Source organism: Barbatula barbatula, assembly GCF_947034865.1.
Source record: "Barbatula barbatula genome assembly, chromosome: 17".
Classification (NCBI taxonomy): Eukaryota; Metazoa; Chordata; class Actinopteri; order Cypriniformes; family Nemacheilidae; genus Barbatula; species Barbatula barbatula.
The window spans coordinates 5,334,001-5,354,764 of record NC_136780.1 but is presented as its reverse complement, the minus strand read 5'-3'; the positions used below and the strand labels follow the sequence as shown (position 1 = coordinate 5,354,764).

Sequence of the window (20,764 nt, the reverse complement as noted above, 5' to 3'; positions counted from 1 at the left end):
GACACTTCGAAACTGTACAACTTTCCGTAGAACACAAGAGAAGATATTTTGAAGAATGTTGATAACCTGACAGCGGTGGCACCCATTGACTATTGTATGGATACAAAACCTATGCAAGTGAATGGCTGCCATCGCTGTTCGGTCAACAACATTTTTCTGAATGTCTTCTCTTGTGGTCTGCCTAAGAAAAAAATCATACAGGTTTGAAATGACGAGAGGATGAGTAAATGAAGAATTTTAAGTACTTTTTAAAGGACATAATTAAATGACATTTTGGACAAACGCTCACGTGATGTGATCTTGGTCTAACACATTACATATTGTTACCATGGAACTGTGTGAGGTAGCAACAAGCATGAGGCGTAGACATGCCACACTTTGGTTCAATATTTCTCCATCAGTACCCGCATCTAGACACACACCAAGGCCAGGCCCCATCATCATATCATGTACCAAAACAAAGCCTTCATAATTTATGAGCTCCTCTCTAGTAAGGAGGGAAAGATTCCTTTACATTATTCAAAACCCTTAAGGCCACTGGGAAGCAGCCACAATACAGATGCTCATTTAAAATACACGTTACAAAACACACACACCTAAAACAGCCAAACATTAGCCTAATTACCTGAGCTTATTTATAAAAGCTACCCGTGATCAAGTAAACCACTTACATTTGTATGTATATTCAAAGTTATATTTAATAGGTTGTTAAAAATACAAAATCTCTAAAAAAATCGAACAAAATTACATCTCCATATTCCTGATTTGCAGTTTTTTTTAAATCGCAAGCATCCGCTGAATTACGTCATAAATATTCTTCGCCATTTGCCATGGATGGCTTATGGATGCTCATTCTTTGGCACCGACTGGCAGAGTTGAGTGATCTCATTGAGATGCATTCATTCATAAAGGGAGAAACATGATAGCGGCTTAAAACCTACAAAGGGCATCAGTCAAATCCAAACCAAACAATTAAGAAACCCAAGAGTAGTCAAATTGTCCTGGGACTGAGGGATTAGAGTGGGCCAACGGGGCATGGAGAACAGGAGGCATAGTAATGAGATAATGGATGGATCAATGTTGATTTGAAGATGACTATTCTCGGATCAGAGAGGAAGTATATGAGGGAGACACAGAATGCTGTAAATTTGGTTCAGCCATTCAAGGAAAACTTCAAATTGATTTTCCCTGCATCTAACACTTTCCCTCTTCCACTTCCTCTCTAAACCTCCGTCACCCAAAGTCCATTCTAAGTATGTCAGTCTTTTTGTCAGATTTGTTCTGTAAAGCCGATGGGAGCATTGGTAGGTTGAGATCCGTGGCCCTGCGCTGTTGTATAGCCGTCCGTAGCTGAACAGAGTTCCTTTTCTTGGCATTGCCAGCGACAGCTATTCCTCCTCCCCCTCCTGCACTTCTCTTTTCCTTCCCGTGTCTCAGATTTTTAATGACGAGAGCTTGTTGTCTCTGTGACGGAAACAATGGTGGTTTGGACCCGTTCACCAAGAAAGGTGAGGAACCTGTGCCAGCGGTGGCGTGTCGCGTGAGGCCAATCCAAGTCACTTTTCTGGGCATGGCTTCTTTGAATGTTCCAGTATGGCGTAGTCGCGGTAACGGTGAGGTTTGTGCAGATGGTTCAATGTGGCGAGCGTTATACGTTTTCTCCTCAATAGCCAATAAGAGATCCTTAAAGCGCTGCCCTGCTCTGCTCTCCAGGTGCATTCTTGGAGATGTACCTTTCTCGGAGTAGAATGTCTGCAGCTTTTCCAGTTTGTGATCATCTTGTTGTTCAGATTCCAAGCCTTGATATTTGTCAGAGTAAGCTGTTCTCAGATCCCGCTGCCTGTTTGATGTTTTCATTGTCTGGGATTCTCTGGAGGTGTCTGCGGTTACAATGGCATCACAAGGAGCAGAGTCACAAAGATTTGTGCCACTCCCCTCTCGACACGAACACTGGGGGGGTGAGATGTGAAGCGCCTCCTTTTCACCAAAAGTTGAACCTGAAACATTGATTAACAAATTTATGGACATGCAAATCTACGTGCTGCAGATAAAAAAAAGCTGGTTTAAGATGGTTTAAGATGCGAAGAGCTCATAAGAGCCAAGAAATGAATATGTATTATTATTACCCTTATGAATCAATATATCGTGTGTCTCCAGTATGGCAATCTCATTAGTTGTATCCACAGGCAGTGAGCTTGGGGAATCTGCTCTATCCACCGGGCTTGACTGTCTCGGTCTGACTGTCACTGGCCTTTTCTTGCCACTCCGAGCATCTCTGTCCTGGGACCGACTCCTCTCTGTCCTACTGGTCTGCCTTGAATTCCCCTCATTGGATGTCTCACTTTGAGGAGACTACAAGAGAAATGCCCCTTTCATGTTTTGTGACCATGAGTGTGTCAGAGTTAAGATATCGAAATGTCTTTATTTTTGATCGTTTAATTCTTCGAAGACAGATATAGAGCTGCACAAATCACCTGCTGCTGACTCTTTGCATCTGAATTGCTTTTCTCTCTTGAAAAGCCTTTATTTAAAAGACTCCATTCATTGTCTTCTTCTCTCTGGTGCATTGCGATGCACAGAAAATAAGAGAAAACAGAAACAGTGAGAGGAACTACAAAAAAAAATCTATTTTGTGCTATAATGTTAGTTTAGCAACATGTTAAAGCCACACTCTGTGTGTTAAGATTTTTAGGTTTGTACAGTGTTTAATTTTACCTTCGTAGCCTTGACTCCTTTCTGATACCTGGTGAGTTTCTTCATCAGTAGATGGTAGGAGGCTAAGATAGAAGATGCCTTGTTGCTGATGACAGTATGGATGATGTCAGAAAGGCCGTAACCAAGAGATTCTGTCATGTAATTTATCACAGCTGAATTCAGATCCTCAGGACGTAATCTAAAGAAAGAAACAGAACTTTTAAAAACATGGTTAAAAATGGATCAATAGCCCGTTGAAAAGATCAGTTTAGAACAGCAGGAATTTCCCTACAGCTCCAGACTGGTTTATACTGGTTTGTTGATAGTTAAGCTGGTGGGCCAACATCTAAAATGAGAACATAATCTGGTAACCTGCTATCTTGTTTTTAGAGAGTATCAAAAAGGTGCAAAATGTACCACAGTACTGCCATGTAGCACACGTCAACAAATTCCTTTTCTCAGATACCTGTTTCTATACGCGACTGTCTGGAGGAGTCTCTTGGAATATCCTTCATTCAGCCATTTATCCTGCATTGCTGCTTTGACCGTTGGTCTTTTTTCCGGTTCTGGCTCCAGCAAAGACAATACGAACTTTACAGCCGCTGAAGTGGGAGTGAAAAACAGAGACACTAAAACTTGACATGTTGACACTACTTAAGCACTCCCGAAACCCTGCTTTAACCTTATGCTGAAGATCTCAGTAGATTTGTCAGAAGAGTGTGTGAGTATTTTTGTGTCAGACCCACACTGAACTTTTCGTGGTTTCTTTTACAAATAGCCAGATCAGATTCAAGCACTTTGATCCCAAGTGCTGTCTTCTCAATGCAGGGGGAGTCCTCAGATCAGAGTTTCAGTTTGGCAGTGTGCTGGCCTGTGTGTGTGAGTGTGTGTTGAGGTGAAGGTAGTGTTTGTGTCAGTAGACAGTGACGATCGCATTTAGTCATTCACTTAAGAGTGGGATTGCAAACGTACAAAGGACAAAAAGTCTTACGCATTTAGGATGCAAACAAAGTCAGAGGTGATGAAAACACTTCTAAACGCTTCTAAATCACACATGATGTTATATAGCAGATGATGTGATCTGATGAATACTTTTACACACAGTAAATACACTTGCTTCTCTTTTGTTAAAGCTACTTTGAAGTTGTGCTTTAGGTTTTACTGTTGTTAAAGCATGTAATTTAAAAGGAAATAAGGTGTAAATAATGTAAATAGTTAGAAAATAATCATGTTTTCTATCTAAAAATACTTAGATCAAAACACTTCAGAAGCAAAAAAAAGTTGTATCTCTTTATTGAAGTGATTGTTCAACCAAAGTGATTGTTCAACCAAAATGAAAATTCTGTCATCATGTACTCACTCTCTTGACATTTCAAATCGGTTTGATGTTCTTTCTTCTGCAGAACAAGGCGAAATATATTTAAAAAAAAGTTGGTGAGCAAACAGCACCTGCACCCATTCACTGCTATTGTAGGAACACAAAACCAGTGCAAGTGAATGGGTGCTGGTAAGCAACCTTTTTGTGTTTTGCGGACAAGAGGATGAGTAAATAAAGACAGAATTTTCAGTGTGGGGTGAACTATCCTTAAGACCGGCAAGCAGCTGTATCGCTGTGTGTCGCCAATCTCTCGCTACAAGGTCGTAAGAAGGGCGTTGGCTTCTAGCTTAGGCTGCTATCGCTAGACACGCCCACTTCCTGTCACCAACAGTCACTGTTGCTCATGTTGCCGGCTCTCCATTGAAATGAATGACCTCGCTTTGTTGCTGGGTGTTGCTGGGTGTCGCTGGCGGTCTGAACTGGGCGTTAAAGTGCTCAATTCAAGTTTATCTTTTACTCCATTGGCAGATCTATTTTTTAGGCATAAACCCACTTCATTTATATATATATTTTTTCCAGAACATAAGATATTAAATATAGATTATTTTGCTTTTCAAGTAAATGTATCTTGATTAAAGAATTTTGGTAAAGGTGAGTGTAGATATCTTTGAGATTGGTGAATATCCTCTGTTGTAAATGTTCATGATCAACATTATGATCTGGACACGATGATCTCACAATATGATCCATCAAAATACTCGAAAAAATGTTCTTGCCTCATTGTAGTTTAATTTTTGTATTTTTTCCCTGTACTTATCTTGCACAGGAACCCCCGTGATGTATGTAGGTGTGCATTTTACCTTTACTGATGTCTGATGGTATAGCGCTGATTTCTCCATTAACCATCTTTTGATGGAGTTGCTTGATGTTGAAGGGCTCCACAGTAAATGGCAATGTCCCTGTCAACATGGCAAACATACTCACACCCCTAAACATATTCAGACACAAGCACACATACAATGTTAACAACCAGTCTGCATTAAAAGAGGTTACCTCTTAAATACATATTATATGTACAACACCACAAATGGTTGACTTCAGCATGCATTGTGTATACTCACACAGACCACACGTCCACTTTTGGGCCGTACTTTCTGTGGGCCAACAGTTCAGGTGCCGCATAAGCTGGACTTCCACATTGAGTGTTTAGTAGATCCAGAGAGAGGGAATCTGACTTCAGGGTGTTACTTAAACCAAAGTCTACACATAAACACACAAACAAGTAAGTGCACTTCTCGGCTTGACAAATGTACGTTTACACACACTGTTCTAAAAGGGACGCATGGCAAGATACTCACCAACAATCTTAATGTTGTTGTGCTCATCCAGTAGAAAGTTCTCAATCTTCAGATCCCTAATAAACCAGATCCAAATATGAAGGATGTTAAAACAATTACACAAACCACACACACAGATCACCTTTTCCATGTTTGGAAATATTTGACCAGCCAGAAACCCCAAATGTAATGAAAGATTGTGAATAAAAAGGGGATTTGTGTTAAAGAACAGACGTATAGCTGTTATTGCTGGTGCTATCGCAGCTTGGTGGTCCTGAAGGTTCCAGTTATACTGCCAAGTTTTACTTTTACTCTCATCCTTTTTTCTTTTCTCTTACAGCCGCTTTATTTCTTTTTTGTACTAAACACACTCACATTTAATAAGAAACTGTATGAGAAGCCTATAAAATATCACAGTCCTGAAAGCTATTTTCATTTCTCTCCATTTTTACATCTAAAAAGCTAGATGGGCGGCCTTGTGTGCTTCGGCGCACACAGATTGTCCTGAAACTTACATTTATGAATTTGGCAAATTATTTTACTCCAGTCGACATGCATTTGAGCTCTGCTTATTTGCAGTATGTACAGTTTTTGGGAATCAAATCTAATAGCGGCTCTAAAATGTAGAGGGGGAACTCCTCCAAGCTACACCTTCCCTAAATCTGCTATCTTTTACGTTTTTGTACATTGACAGAACGGTTCAGTTTAAGTTTATTATTTGCGTATGTGTGTGTTGTGTGAAAAGCTTCAAGTCTCAAGGATGTAGGTTGAGTTGGTGGGGCCAACTTTTAATTTAATTTGATTGATGTCATCATGAATGAACTGCTGAACAGAGATGTCAGTTAGCTGCACAGACCAACACCCTCCCTTCATTACCATGGGGACTGTGCACATGTTGACTATCCCTGCAGGGTACAGATGGGACCACTGCTCTCTTGTGATAAATCTGTAGCCAAGAGTGTGTACATGTGAGTGGATGTGTAAGTTAATGTAGATTCTTTGATCTGTGTCCCACACAATAATAAAGTCTCTGTACAGACAGGAGTGTGCGTAAAGGAGATTTCTGTATTATGAGGCTTTATCCTGGGACTCCATTAGTGAGGAAGTCAGTGAATGATGTGTTAACCATAGTGGCTCTGGCTGATGATGTCATGAGAAACTGATGACATTCCCTCTACTGCTCTAAAGTAGATCAGAAGCACAAATGTACACTATTGCGCTTATCCTTGTTGTGTATAAATCTGATTTCTCTGACCGACAAAGAACCAAGTCTGCAGTTTTAGTGCGTACTTGTTTTTTTTATAAGAAACATTGTAATGCATAACAAGGAATGTAAAATATGTATTTTAGGTATAGGAGTGCAATATTTCTATATTTGGCCTATTGGGGAAATTTTGATTGGTCATTAGGCTGGTTTTCTGGCAACCCTGATAAAGCAAAATAACAAAGCATGGATGACGTCACTAAAGCTTATATAACTTGGGTAAATGTGTGTATGTTCTGTACCTGTGAACTATGCCGTGTTTGTGCAGGTGATCCACTGCAGAAAGAATCTGGCGGGTATATCTGCGCACCTCTCTCTCCTCCAGCCGCTTGCGTTCACAGATACGGTCCATCAGATCTCCTCCGCCGCACAGCTCCATGGCCATATAGTAGCAGTTCTCTGTCTCCAGTGTCTCCAACAGCAGGACGATGTTCGGGTGGCGGATCAGCTGGTGAATCCGTGGTTCGCGTTTCATGTTCTTCAAAACGTACGAATCCTGTCGAGCCTTCTTCTTATCTATCACCTTGATCGCCACCTGACAGACAGGGACCAAAACAGAGAGCAGTTGTGTTTCATTTAAGCATCAGATGTCTCATAGGTTTCTAATAATGTTTCTAATGATTGACACATGTTATACTTAAATAAATACCTCATACTCTGTTTCACAAGTGTTTCTTTTTATAATGCATTTGTTAATAAAACAGAACAAGTACAGTGTGAATGCATATGGCTTTTATAAATTGTACATGATTACATTTGTAAATTCTAGAATAAAGGTGGTGCTAATTGTCATAGCAACCTGTTCAAGTAAACAGAGTGGTCAGGAAAAACTCAGTGATCCGTATAAGAGCTGCTAAAATACACACACACAGGTCAGACTTACTGACCCGTGAAAGCTCTGGTCACCACAGTGAGATGAGGAGGACAGGTGGAACTAAAACGTCTCTCTCTCTCTCTCTCTCGCTCGCTCTTTTTCTCTCTTTCTCTCTGTTGTTTGTCTATCCGTGGCCAAAAAGATGTTCTTTACATTGATGGTAAAAAAAACAGTAAATCACAAAAATACTATATTCACTGACTGGGTCGTAATAAAAAGTTCTTAAAGATGTGCCTTGGCAATAAAATTCACTATAAACACATGTATGTTATATATGAAATATGTTAAACTGTACGTGTGTTTTATGGTGTGAGACAGCATACATTTAGAAGAGAAATCTCTATTTGTTTTCTATTAAATGTCTTTATTTAAATAGTGTGCATATTTTATGTTTATAGCTAAATAAATCAAACATTCACACATGCAGGTACACAGAGGGACAGTGCATTTATGCATACATTTATAAACCTCTTAAGATAAACCCACATATTATCATAATGTGATTACATAAAAAAAATACAAAATAACCAAAGAGCAATGACTGAACTGCTGATTTGTCACTCAAGTTATACTTCTTCAGGCTGAGGTAGATACTACCCATTCTCTATTTTTGCAGGCCCTAGTCACACATTCCCGAAACAATAATTACTAGGATGTCATTTTCACCAACAACAATATCACTTGGAATAAAACGGCAAATAAAACAATTTATTATGTATAAAATGGCATATTACGACTAGAATACTCCTGAATGCCAAAACATCCCCCTATACACAGCACATGGTCACCCAACCACATAAGTCTTTAGAACAACTGATGCTGTTTATCGTTATTAATGTGTGTATTATAATAGTACAGTTTACGACCAGCTAGGCACATAGTCAGTGATCATATGTTGATTATTTGAATATTCCTAAAATGTGTCTAAATAGTCTATAAAGCAAGTATGCAAGTTTGTGTGAATGTATTATTACTGTGGTAAATGTCAGAGATTAGGAAGGAGCGACTGTCTATGAAAGCTGAGAGACCGAGACAGCATGAAAAATAAATGACAACCCTTCAGCACAAGATGACCGACACCCTCAGAGTGTGTGACGCTGATCCTTTGATTGACAGGTGTCTGTGCGTAAGTAACTTGCGTGTCCCTCTTACCTTCTCCCCCGTGATGATGTGCATGCCCAGCATAACCTTGGCGAAGGAGCCCTTGTTGATCATTTTACCCACCAGGTAGCTGCCCACGCGTTTAGTATGAGGAAAGTTTCGGAGCAGGTCACGGGGGACCTTTCCAAGGCAGGGAGGCGCTGCCTGCTCCAGCTCGCCCGAGTCAGTCATGCTCCCATCCAAAGATGACTTCAGCGCAGCAGGCATGATGCCAGTAATGCACGCTTTCTATCAGGTCCTGTAGACCACAACAAGCGGACGAGGTTGCAGGAGAGAAGGGACGCGTGTGATGAAGACAGGTCTCATTGGTTCCTCTTTGGAGGAGTATATCCTCTCTGTCTTCCTCCTGATGTGTCTCTCCAGGATCCAGATGCTGGTCCCCAATCACTTGTTGAGTTTTTAACCGGTGTCTAGCCTCAGATCTACCTCTTTTTATCTGTCTTTTTCATCGAGACTGTCTCTTCTCTGGCCAACGGAAGGTTCTTCTGTCAGTCTGGTTAGTTCACGCACTCTTGTGTGTGTGTGTGTGGTTGGTAGATAATTAACTGTATCTGGTCTCAGGTTGATGCAGTGAGCTTAGTGTAGTGACAGGACACACTACACCGTAATGACCCCCCACCTACACACGCACATGCATAAGAACGGACTCTGATAAACATGGCTTCCCAAAAATGATGTCACAGACGGCTTTAGTTCTGCCAACGGTCAACAGACCTAATATCAAATTTTTTGATTTCATTTTCCAGTGTTGTTCTCTTTATCAGTTGAGCTCTCAAAAATATAGCTATATAACTATTTTTTAGAAATGTGCTTTCACTTTTTGTAAACGACATCCAGAAACCAAAATGAATGGTCCATTACAAAAAAATAAAAATAACGGATAGATGTCGTGTCAGGCCCACGTGGAATCTATATGCAGATTTTCATAATTTATATATAATAGTTCACATGAAAATTTTAATTCTGTCATCATTAACTCACCCTCTTGTCATTTCAAACCAAATGACTTACTTTCGTCGTCAGAGCACAAAAAAAATAAATTTTTAACAATTTTGGTAACTAAACAACGGCGGTAACCATTGACTTACATTGGTTTTGTGTCCATTCAATAGAAGTGAATGGTACCGCCGTTGTTCGGTTAACAGCATTCTTCCAAATAGCATCTATTGTGTTCTGCAGAAGTCATTCAGGTTTACAATGACATGAGTAAATGATGACAGAATTTTCATTTTCGGGTGAAATGAAAGTCACAATGAAACCAAAACTGACTATTATAATTTCTAAATGGAGTATTGCATTATTATAATTTATTTATCTGTGGTCATTATATTCTCTAAATCTATTTGCTCTCATAATCTTAAAACTCAGACAAGCTGCAGACATTTTCTGTACAGACTATATTGAATTAAATGTCTAGGCTTCCAATGATCGAACCAATTTCCGAAGTACTAAATGGTGTCCTGCTATACATTTGTCCCCTCATTCGCGAAGTATCACTCTGAAGAAAGACATTGTAACACATTGCCACGAAAACATATTTTGCTGTTTGTCAAATGTGAAAAATATGCATAGTCCATGTGGGCTTACTACTCATCATTACACATGTAAAGATATATGCATGCAGTTTGTGCCTATATAAACAGAGTATGTTATTTGGAGTCTGTGTGGATGTATAAAAGGCTATTGTCAGATACGTGTGGTGGTTAGGATCAGGTTCCTTATATCTTCTTTATTTGTTCACTCCATTCATCCACTAGAGAGAGAGAAAGATGAACTGAACAGCAAGGGGTTGGAATCTGAGCCCCTTATACTATTCAAACACACACACACATTTACCTCGCACAGCAAATATAACTGCAGCAAAACAGACGTTCAGTACAATAAATAGATTTAATTCACATCGCTTCTCCACGATGCTCCATCCACTTCGAGAAAACAATACGGGAACAGAAGAAACATAGAGGCCTTAGACGGAAGACCTTTGTTTTGTATGTTTTGTGTGTGTGTGTTTATGTGAGAGCGATGTGCCTCAACACTTTTATGTCTAAGGCTCAAAGCAGGCCATGACAAAGAGAGCCCGAATGAGCAAACAGACACAGAAAGTTTTGTGTTCACCCCCCAAAAATGTGTTCCAGCCTCGAGGCTTTGGCAAAACACAGTGCGGTCGAATTAATAGCACTGAAAACCTTGGTCCGTTTCCTGCTCTGAAAGAAACCAATCCCCAGCAATCCATTAAAGCATATCTTAACACTAAATAACTTTTTAAAACCCTGCTGGAGCATCTCTGCGCCCACGCGCTAGCATGCTAAGCTTTACGAGGAAGTCTCAGAGCGGGATATTATCAGAGGAAACATCACTCCGCAAAATCTGAACGATAAAACAACTCTTACAAACCAAAAAAGGCTCTTGTCACTTGTACTTAAAACCTAGACCAACTGAATGAAAATATATGATGATGTTAAATAATAGCATGTTCTAAAATCTAGGCCTACCTGAATAAAAAAAAAGGTTGTCTAAAAAACGGTCCAATATGTGAAGATTTTGCTTTTGGAAATCCTTTCATTTTAATACTGTTTTTAATTCTAACACTTTCATTTTAAAACACAGATGTAGACAAAAACAGCATCTTGACTTAAGAACGAACTACAACAAATAATAATGAACAAAAATGGAGTATTGTGAATGTTGCCCTCTTGTGGCTTAAGAAAGCTGGGCAAAACGTGGACGTCTCCCTTCAATTCTTCAAATTCTATATAAAATGTCATCATCACAAAGATTTTACATGAAGATGTTGTACAAAGATTATTTTCAGGTTTCAGAATTAAGCGTATGATTAATTTGTGAGAATACAAATGAATTTGCTTTTGCTAAATATTTCTGTTTGCCAGATCTCTCTGATCACATGATGACATTCTGATTCAGTCTTACAAAACGAAACAAACACAACCATTGACTCCTTGCATCACAGCTTGTTTAGATGTCTTGTTCTGTCGACAGAATGACCAACAAGAAAGGAAATAAAACTGAGAACACAGACAGGAGAACAGATTTGTTGGCGGGATCGACTTTTAACCATAATTGCATTCAAAAGGCTTCAACACAGCTAATGAAGACCTGCTGCACACACACACAGAGTTACATGGGTCAGGGTGATGACAGCAGTGAAGTGAAGCAGTCATTTCCTGAGCAACATGGCCAGATGTGTCACACACTACATCTAAACGTCTTTCTCCCTCAAACACACAGCACACACTGGTGTGTAAGTCAGACATTAAGTTCTCATTAATGCTCATACTCGGGTCACTCGTTTTTTTAGATGGGGATAAAACACCAGACTAATGTGTGCGCACGTGTGTGTGTGTGAAGTGTGGCTTAATTACTTTGTGCTAATGAAAAGCTGTGTGTGAGTTTGTGAGCAACTCAGATGGTGAAACTGCCACGCTGCGCTCACAGCTCATAAATTGCACACCTTCTAAAGGATGTGGGCTGTGTGTGTGACAAGTGTGTGTGTGTGTGTATGCTAAAAGCACACATTTTAGGGCCCAAATCAACAGAGTGAAGCTGCAGTAAAAAAACCTCAACGGAGATTAACTGGTGTATAGTAGATGTTATGTTATGATGTTATGATGTGCTAATGGAGGCAGAAGTCTGAAGAAAAAGACGTTGAAAATGTATCATTATTCATGTAAAAATGTGTGCATGAAGAAAGAGGGAAAGAGCAAGAATCTTCTATTGCATGAGGGAAGACACATAAATCACTGGAGTTTCCTAACCTGCATTGATCCTTCCAAATGTTCTCTGTAGCTGCCAGAAGAGGGCGCTACAGAGAAACCAAATATGTGTATTTTTATTTTAAGACCAAAAACATAAATAGTCAGTGTAGTTTGCATTGGAACTCCACCATAGTTCTGTTACATAAATACTTTGGTTGATTCATTTCGTGGCCATATAAAATACAAATCATTGCTGAATGAGATTTTCTGTGATGCTTACAAAAAACAACGACTGAAAGAATTTGATTGAAAAAGTTCTCATTGAAGTCTTTAAAATTGAACGAAAAGGATATTATAAATAAGTGTTTGTCTTCCCATGCATCTTGGTGTTTTGTTTTTTCATTTTGTCATTGCTTAGCAGATAACAGGGACACTTTTTTCTTTTCTTAAAACATCCCTATGATTTCCCAAGAAAAAACATCTCTCAGTGAATGCCCTGACTATAAATCACAATTATTTGACTCTCTCTACTTCATTTCAAACACACAGCTTTTATTTTTTTACCACAATACCAACGATTTCCTGCTCATATGGTCATCCGCGCACCCAAAGTCAACAGCAGGGAGACTGTGGAGCATAATGGATGTGTTTTATGGAAAGGGTGTTATATTAAGTTTAATAGCAGTGTGTGGTGGGCTAATGGCTGCCTTTGGCTTACCTCCTGAAAATAGAACAGAGGGTGGGTTTGGAGGGATTCTTCTCTATGGGTCTGTGTGTGTGTGAGAAAGAAAGAGATGAATATGGACACAGAAGGTGAAGACAGAATGAAAAAGTGTGTGGCTCATAAAAAACGAACGAAAAGGAATAAGATCATTTAGAATGTTTGAGTTCTGTTTCAGTGTTTCAGACGTTTGAAATATGATTGAAATATGAAATAAGACGTTGATTTTTTATCTATTGACTGCTCTGTTTGTTTTCCCCTTCACTCCTTTTAAAATGTTTAGCGGTTGTTTATTCGTGAGGATGTTTATCCATCTTGTGACCTTTGATCCAACATTTACACGATTTGGGGTTTGTGTGAATGGTCGATATGGGCTATTGCAGCCCACTCTTAATTTAGAAGCAATTTTAAAGGAGCATGAAGGCACAGCAGTAAGATATTCCTGCACCATGCTGGGCAAACACACCCCTGTCGGCGTCTCATATGCCAGATCTCCATTTACAGACACTTTAAATAAAAAAATCCTGAAATTCTCAACCAAATTACTTTTGTTTTTTATCTTTCTTCACACACCTTTTTGACCAGCTCGCTTTCTTTTCTTCCTTTAACAAACCTTCATCATTTTATCAGAAGTGTTTTCAATGAAGTGCTAAGTGTTTTATTAAAAGGAAACAACTGGAACAACACGTGTGTTTTCTCAGGCCTGTAAAGAATCGGCTCCGCCGGCCAGATTCCTTATTATGAATTACAATCTGCATATGAATCCTCACGACAGATTCATACCTGCTGAAAGATGACTTGAAATGCGCATGCTAATGAATGTCTGAAAGTAAAGGTGTGTAAAAATGAGGGTATGGTTTACTGAAATCTTTAATATACCTTGGTGTTAACAAAAATCTGCTTTTAATTTGGCAAGACGTGTGCTGCTTTAATGTATATATGTTGCCAAATTTAACAGTAAGGACTGTTTGCTCCATAAAACAATAGAATTTACTCTCTCTCTCTCTCTCTCTCTCTCTCTCTCTCTCTCTCTCTAACTGTAAATGTGAGTATGAAAGTAATGCATTAAACTGCTCACAAAATGCCTATATAGTGTAGTTAATACATTGGTACCGAAATGTATGTAAATTTCATTATATTACAAAACATAAACGAATTGTGGCATAAGCGAACAAATAATGATATGTATAATATGATAGACAAAAAAAACATACAGTATACTGAGATTAATAAGAGCATGTTAATAATAATAACAACAATTACATGCTAAACTTGCCTAATTGATTTGTATATTGTATATATTTATATGTATGATCATATCCGCCTTGGTAAGGTCTATTGATAGAAATTCAATAAAATATACAGCTATACCTATAAAGAGCTCACACAATGAAGTGTTATGTTTTTATTACCTTAGAATAAGCTATTTCTATTTACATACACTGCAGGTCCCCTTGCATGTAATTTGCCATGTTCTGTCAGCCGTTGTAGTGTTTCGAAATTCACAACCTTGCTTTTCACTGACTGGACCTTTAAGTGGATAGTTCACCAAAAACTAAAAATTCTTTCATCATTTACTCACTTATTTGTTAGGTTGTGGGGTATTTGGAAAAATGTTAGCAACTGACATTTCTGGGAAATCATTGAAAAATAATTGTACATTTTTTGTTCTGTGTAACACAAAAGACGATATTTTGAGGAATTTAGGAAAGCTAAATGTTCTAGGGCACCATTGACTACCAATTTAATTTTGCCTACTATGTCAGTTGCTAACAACTTCCAAATATCTTTCTTCTTTTTAAAATGTATAAAGATTTGGAACAACTTGGTGGGGTGAACTATCCCTTTAAAGTCACAGCTCTCTGCCCTCTATTTCCCTCATCTCTTTTTCTGGGTACGTGGTCTCAAAATGACATCCTCTGTGCCACATCAAACCCAAACTCACCAGCTGGCTGTGTGGATAAGAGTGTGTGCTGGAGAGTGACGGATGCCCAGAAACCAGAATTTTATGAAAACATTGTCTATATAAAGCAAAAGAACCACAGCTCAAACCAAAGCTTGACAAGAGGCCGGTTGCCGATTGCCACCCTATATCCACAGTCATTTGTCTTTTTCTCACTTTCATACTCGCTATCAAGCAGGTCCAAAACAGATATACAGTACCAAGACAGTGCTGCCAACATTAAATCTATATTTACAGAGAAAAAATAGAGTAACGGAGGTAGATAAATATTCATGTACTGCACCCCTCCTTTCCGAAACTGAATTTATGTGTATGAGTGCACTTAATATTTCTGTGTGTTATGTTGTTAATGGCACACCTTGTTTGCCAGGCAGAAACAGCCAATTAAAGGCAACTCGTGTTAAACTGGGTCCATTTTCAGTGGTATGCCTCCAGGACCCACAAAAACAATCTTCAATGTGTGAGTGTGTGTCTGTGTGGGATGGGGATTTACACCTCTCTAATGATGTGTGAGTTTAATGCACGTAGCTGTTTTCAGCTTCACATGCAACAGGTTAACACCTTCAGTGCCATGGCTGTCTTTAACAGAAACGGAAGATGTGAGTCCATGAAAGTCTTTGATAAGTGATGGCAAACATAAATATATATATATATATATATATAGACATTAACGAAATACGTAATTCACATAATCTCTTACATCATTTTAAAAACGATAAATCTGTGGATAACAAAATTCAGACAGGTGCATGATGGGATACATAATAGTCTCAGTTACACTCACATGACACTTGAAACATTTATAAATAAACAATACCCACCCTGTCTTCCTGCCCTGGTTTTAAAGAGAGGTGGAAGGTAAATTGTGTTTTTGGAATCAGGTCACAGGTTAAATCGAGCGAGGTTAAATGGTGTAAAGTTGGCTGCGAGGAACGTTGTTAGCACATTGGCATAACGGGTTGCAGTAATTTGGAGGCGTGGCTTCAGTCCACCAATCACCATGTTGTGTTTGAAGCATCCTGCTGATTTACAGTGTGCAGACTAAGATGTGGCTGTTTTAGCAGGTCATAACTTGCTACACACACATACGCAGACACACTGGCTAAATGAGTGTCAAGCGTGCACACACACACCAGTCCAACGGATGCCAGACACATACACTCCACACTTCAGCTTCACCTGGCTGTTTTGTTCCCTCACACACTTTTCTTTCCTTTGCAAATCCCAGAATGGACACAGAGTCCAAACTGTCATGAATACCTGGACAGTGACCCAGGCCGCGGTGAACTGAGGATGAGGAAAATATGTAAAGAGGTTACAGCTCTGTGTTGTGCTGGCGTGTTGTTTCTCCAAAGGCACATTGGGTTTTCAACCAAGATTAAGAAGGTGGGGGGGTTAAACACGCTGTAATGAACATTCATTTACTATTTTAAGACCATATTAAAATCTGACATTTATTCATTCTTTAATCTTCTTATGGTTATCGGTGCTTATTACATTTTTTTTTTATGTGCCTAATGTTGTTTATTTACTTTTGGAAACCATTAATACCTCATATTCTAAAAATCTTTTGGTCAGCTGAACCAAATTTGATGTCTTTGTTCTGATGAACACAGAAAGATTTTTGGAAGAATTTGAAACCGTTCTTGGCCACCATTGACTACCATAGCAGGAAAAATTGCTTTACAAATTTCTTTGTTCAGTTGAACACAAAAGAAGATTTTTTTTTTTGAGAATTTAGGAAATTCCAAAGATCTTTCTCTGTGTTCGTCAGAAAAACATCATTCAGATTTCGACTCCTTTGAACTCGAGGGTGAGTAAATGATGACAGAATTTTTATTTTGGGGTGAAATGTCCATTTCTGTCTTATACTTTAATTTCATAGTACTGATTTTAATTTGGAGCCTCCTCCTTTGGGAGACAAGGGATGGGAGGGTTAAATCTTTAAGCGTCAGCATGTGAGTGTGTGTGTATGTATAGATTTCTCATCTAAATAAACCTCAGGGTGCAGAGAGCAAAGCACTGCAGGTGCAAGGGCTAAAGATCACAGACCACACACACACTATCACGATCAAACTGTCTTCATGTGCGGAAAATAACGTAATTTAAACAGTTCATGACAGTAAAATAAAAAAGGATATTCAAACACAAATTAAATCACTTTTTCTTACCAGATTCAATACACTCTTACATGCTATGTACACACAGAACAGCCCTGCACATCTTAATCTCTCTGTGAAGTTTATGCTTCGGTGCTCACAACAAGTTTGGGTCGAGTCGAGGGGGACCGACAGGGCCTGAAGCTCTAGAAATCCTGCAGGAGAGCAAATTGAAAACGACTGCTCAAAGAGCTGGTTAAAATTCTTATGTTTTATTACTCCTTTCTCTCACAGAGCTGTTGACAAAAAAAACGAGAAGACAGAAAAGTGCGACGCCCGAAAGCCAGAAGAAATCCAGTGTAGAGGTTTTATGATGGAAACTTCAGCAAAATGTAATTTCAACAATCATTTACAATAGAAAAGAAAAATCCCATATAACATTACAAAAAACGAGAGAAAGAAAGAGAATACTGTAGTTGTCTTCATTTTTGTACAAAGGCGTTCTCATATTTCTATGACCAGTTTTTTTCTGTAAATCAAATATACAATGGTTTAATGACCGTCAAAGCATTAGGTGTTCATTTCATTACTTTGCTTCATGGACAACAGAGGATTGACTGGATTACCTGAGGGTGTAAGCGTGCCGTACAAGGGATCAAGTGAATCCTGCTTAGAAGAGACCAGAAACAAACTGTCTGACGTGATTCTTAAATTCTGTGCACCCAGAAGAATACTAGAGAGGGATTTCATGGCACTGTTAAAATCCAGAGCTTTGCTTTATACTGGAACCGACCGTGTTGAAGGGATTGTTCACCTCAAATGTAAATTCTGTCATCATTATTATTTACACTCATGAGGTTTAAAACCCATGTTTCACTATTTCTTCTGTGGAACACAAAAAAAGAAATTTTGACATGTCTCAGTGGTTTTGTTTCTATACAATGGAAGTGAATGGGTGCCAAGGTTGTTTGTTACCAACATTCTTTATCTTTAGTGTTCTTTGAAATGACATGAAAGTGAGAAAAAATCATTTTCATTTTGGTTGAACTATCCCTTTAACCACTTTGTATAATATGTTCTCTGGAACATTATCAAATCATGCCGGGATAACATCAATCTTCAGATTTTGCACAAACTTACACAGTCCAGCTGGTTTGCATGCTACGAGGGGACAAATCATTTCAAAACTGAAACATTTTCATTAGCGGTCTCAGAATTTAAGAATTCATTTTAAGCATAAACAAGATCATCTAAACAGGATTTATTTGTCCGCCCCCCTGTAGAGGACCAGCGGTTCTGGGAATGAATGCATTCATTTGTAAAATGAATTCATGGGCTGACATCCCACTACATGTCTGATGGTGGCGCCACACAGCCAGCATGAGGTGACTGTGTCTTCAAGCATGTCATTACAGATCTGTGTCTCTTGCTCTGAGAAGAGGGGCAGAAGAGTGCAAAGTCCTGATGTTTGACATTACAATAATTATTTTTCGTTCACAGGGGAAACACTTTCATGCAAACATAATACACAACACAAACAAATGTCACAACGAATTAGCAAATACACCATGTACCCAGACAAGACGTGATGTGAAGACTTGGATGGATCATGCCCAAAATATGCAGAGGTAAACAACAACGGCTTTATAAGCAGACATAATCAGTAACAAACGAATCGTCAGCACTCCGGAACGGCAAAATGTGAAGCCACACTGCAAACCCAAACTGTCTGGCAACTGTTTTGCTTCATAAATCAAATCAAATATCCTCTCTCAACGATAACCCATTGGCTTTCAATGCAAATTACATTTGTCCCCACAGAGCCACCGTAGACTTCCTGTAGCCTTTTAAGTTAAAGACCTCAGTGTGATATGAATAAGAGGACAGAACCACAACTCTCTATTATATTTCAGCGCAGATCCTGAACCCTCACCACAGGGCCCTGAGACTGCAACGAGACCGTTTTTTTACAGCGTGGCTTCAATAAGCCCTGCTTCATTTTCCAGTGAATTGATTTATGAAATAATCAGGGGGATAAACTGATCCCCCTCCCTGCTGAGAGTCTGTCCACGAGTTCAATATGAAATGAATTATGTCCAAACCTCTTTAGCAATGCAGTGTGACAAAAAATATCAGGCAATTATCGGTGAATACGCCACATAAAATAAAAATTTCATTCGATTCAATCTGCATTTTTTAATAACAGATGAGTTAAAGGAGCAATGTGGATATTTGTCACAATTCAGTATAGGGGGCAATTCTCGCTATTAACAAACCATTAACTACGACTTTTCCCCCAATAAATTATTAATTTGTTGCTTATTAAAAGTAAGTAAGGTAGTTGTTAGGTTTAGGTATAGGATTATGGATGTAGAATATGGTCATGCAGAATATGTTCTTTATAACTACTAATAAACAGCCAATATGCCAATAATAAACATGCTACTAACCACTAGTTAATAGTGAGAATTGTCCCCTATACTGAAGTGTTACCGGAAGTTTAGCGACATCTGACAGTAAGGTTGCCAATTGCGATCAATAGCGCACTCCACCCTTGAAGCACTCTCACAGGACAAAGCTTTTGTTGAGGTTTCACTTCTTTGCCAAAGGAGATAACGTATCTACGAAATGCACTCTGTATAGCAGTTTGTCTGTTTAGGGCTACTGTAGAAACAACATGGCGAATTCCATGCAAGGGGACCCGTGGTGTATGTAGATAGAAATATCTCATTCCAAGACTTCAAAAACCATAACGCTTAATTATATGAGGTCTTTTTTACACCTCTGAAGACAGTTATGTATATTATATAGCATTTCTGTCAATAGATCTTCGAAAGAATTACACACTGGACCTGTAAAATAAGAAAAACTCAACACTTATATTGCTGTAATTAGTCCGGCATATTTTGAAGCTGTTCAGTACAGCTATTTATGCACGTCGCTATGGCGATCACGACTGTGCCAAACATCTAAATATGGTTGTCTGAGAAACTGTTGGATACTGGCAGAGGAGGCCTAAATTCGAGCAATAAGCAAAACCAAATTTTGATTGACCTTGACACTTTCAAATGGATCATTTAAACACATGCCTACAGTTTTGGCCTGTACTGTTTTAAAAATACTTTTAGTTGACATTAGTATTCAAGCGCCGCATTTAACACACGTCCGTGTTGTCACGAAAAATGTCTCAGTGTTTACACGAGGGTTACCGTTATGTTAGATCACATTACCGCTTTTATGTTGTCTAAACAAAATTGTCTATTTCACCAAGTTTGCCTCGGCCCATGCGGAGCGGATTTGACGGGTATTTTTTCCTTGTAAGTGCTTGTGTTGAGGCGTACATAGATTTGGCAGGAACCGAGCACTGTGGAAAAAGCCTGCTTTGTGTTTCTAACACAGCGGATTAAATTGGTTTAGACAAGCAATATGCCAATGGTTCTGAATGTAACGATGGGGCTTTTATTTGGTCAAAACTCTGTCATCAATTTGTTGACATAAATATGCATTAAGAATGGCCCGTTTTTTTTATTGCAAACAGAACTTTTGGGCACGGTCTCCAAGCCTGATGATATTTGAGAAGCTTTTCGGCGTGAGTCGGAATTGTAAAGGGTGAGCTAAAT

The 20,764-nt window shown here is 38.9% G+C and overlaps 1 protein-coding gene across 2 annotated transcripts in view; it reads right to left on the bottom strand.

Moving 5' to 3' along the window:
* Positions 1-681: 681 nt before the first annotated feature.
* LOC306906291 (uncharacterized protein) overlaps positions 682-20,764 on the bottom strand; it is an 88,146-nt gene continuing 68,063 nt past the window's right edge. For both annotated transcript variants that reach the window (XM_079477561.1, XM_079477560.1), the window contains 9 exons: positions 6,856-7,148; positions 5,371-5,426; positions 5,134-5,272; positions 4,873-5,000; positions 3,161-3,296; positions 2,716-2,893; positions 2,475-2,558; positions 2,127-2,352; positions 682-1,997 (listed from right to left, as the gene is read on the bottom strand). In XM_079477561.1, the coding sequence (XP_079333687.1) occupies positions 1,234-1,997; positions 2,127-2,352; positions 2,475-2,558; positions 2,716-2,893; positions 3,161-3,296; positions 4,873-5,000; positions 5,134-5,272; positions 5,371-5,426; positions 6,856-7,088 (1,944 nt within the window). In that variant the 5' untranslated portion in view covers positions 7,089-7,148 and the 3' untranslated portion in view covers positions 682-1,233. The remainder of the gene's footprint in view (positions 1,998-2,126; positions 2,353-2,474; positions 2,559-2,715; positions 2,894-3,160; positions 3,297-4,872; positions 5,001-5,133; positions 5,273-5,370; positions 5,427-6,855; positions 7,149-20,764) is intronic.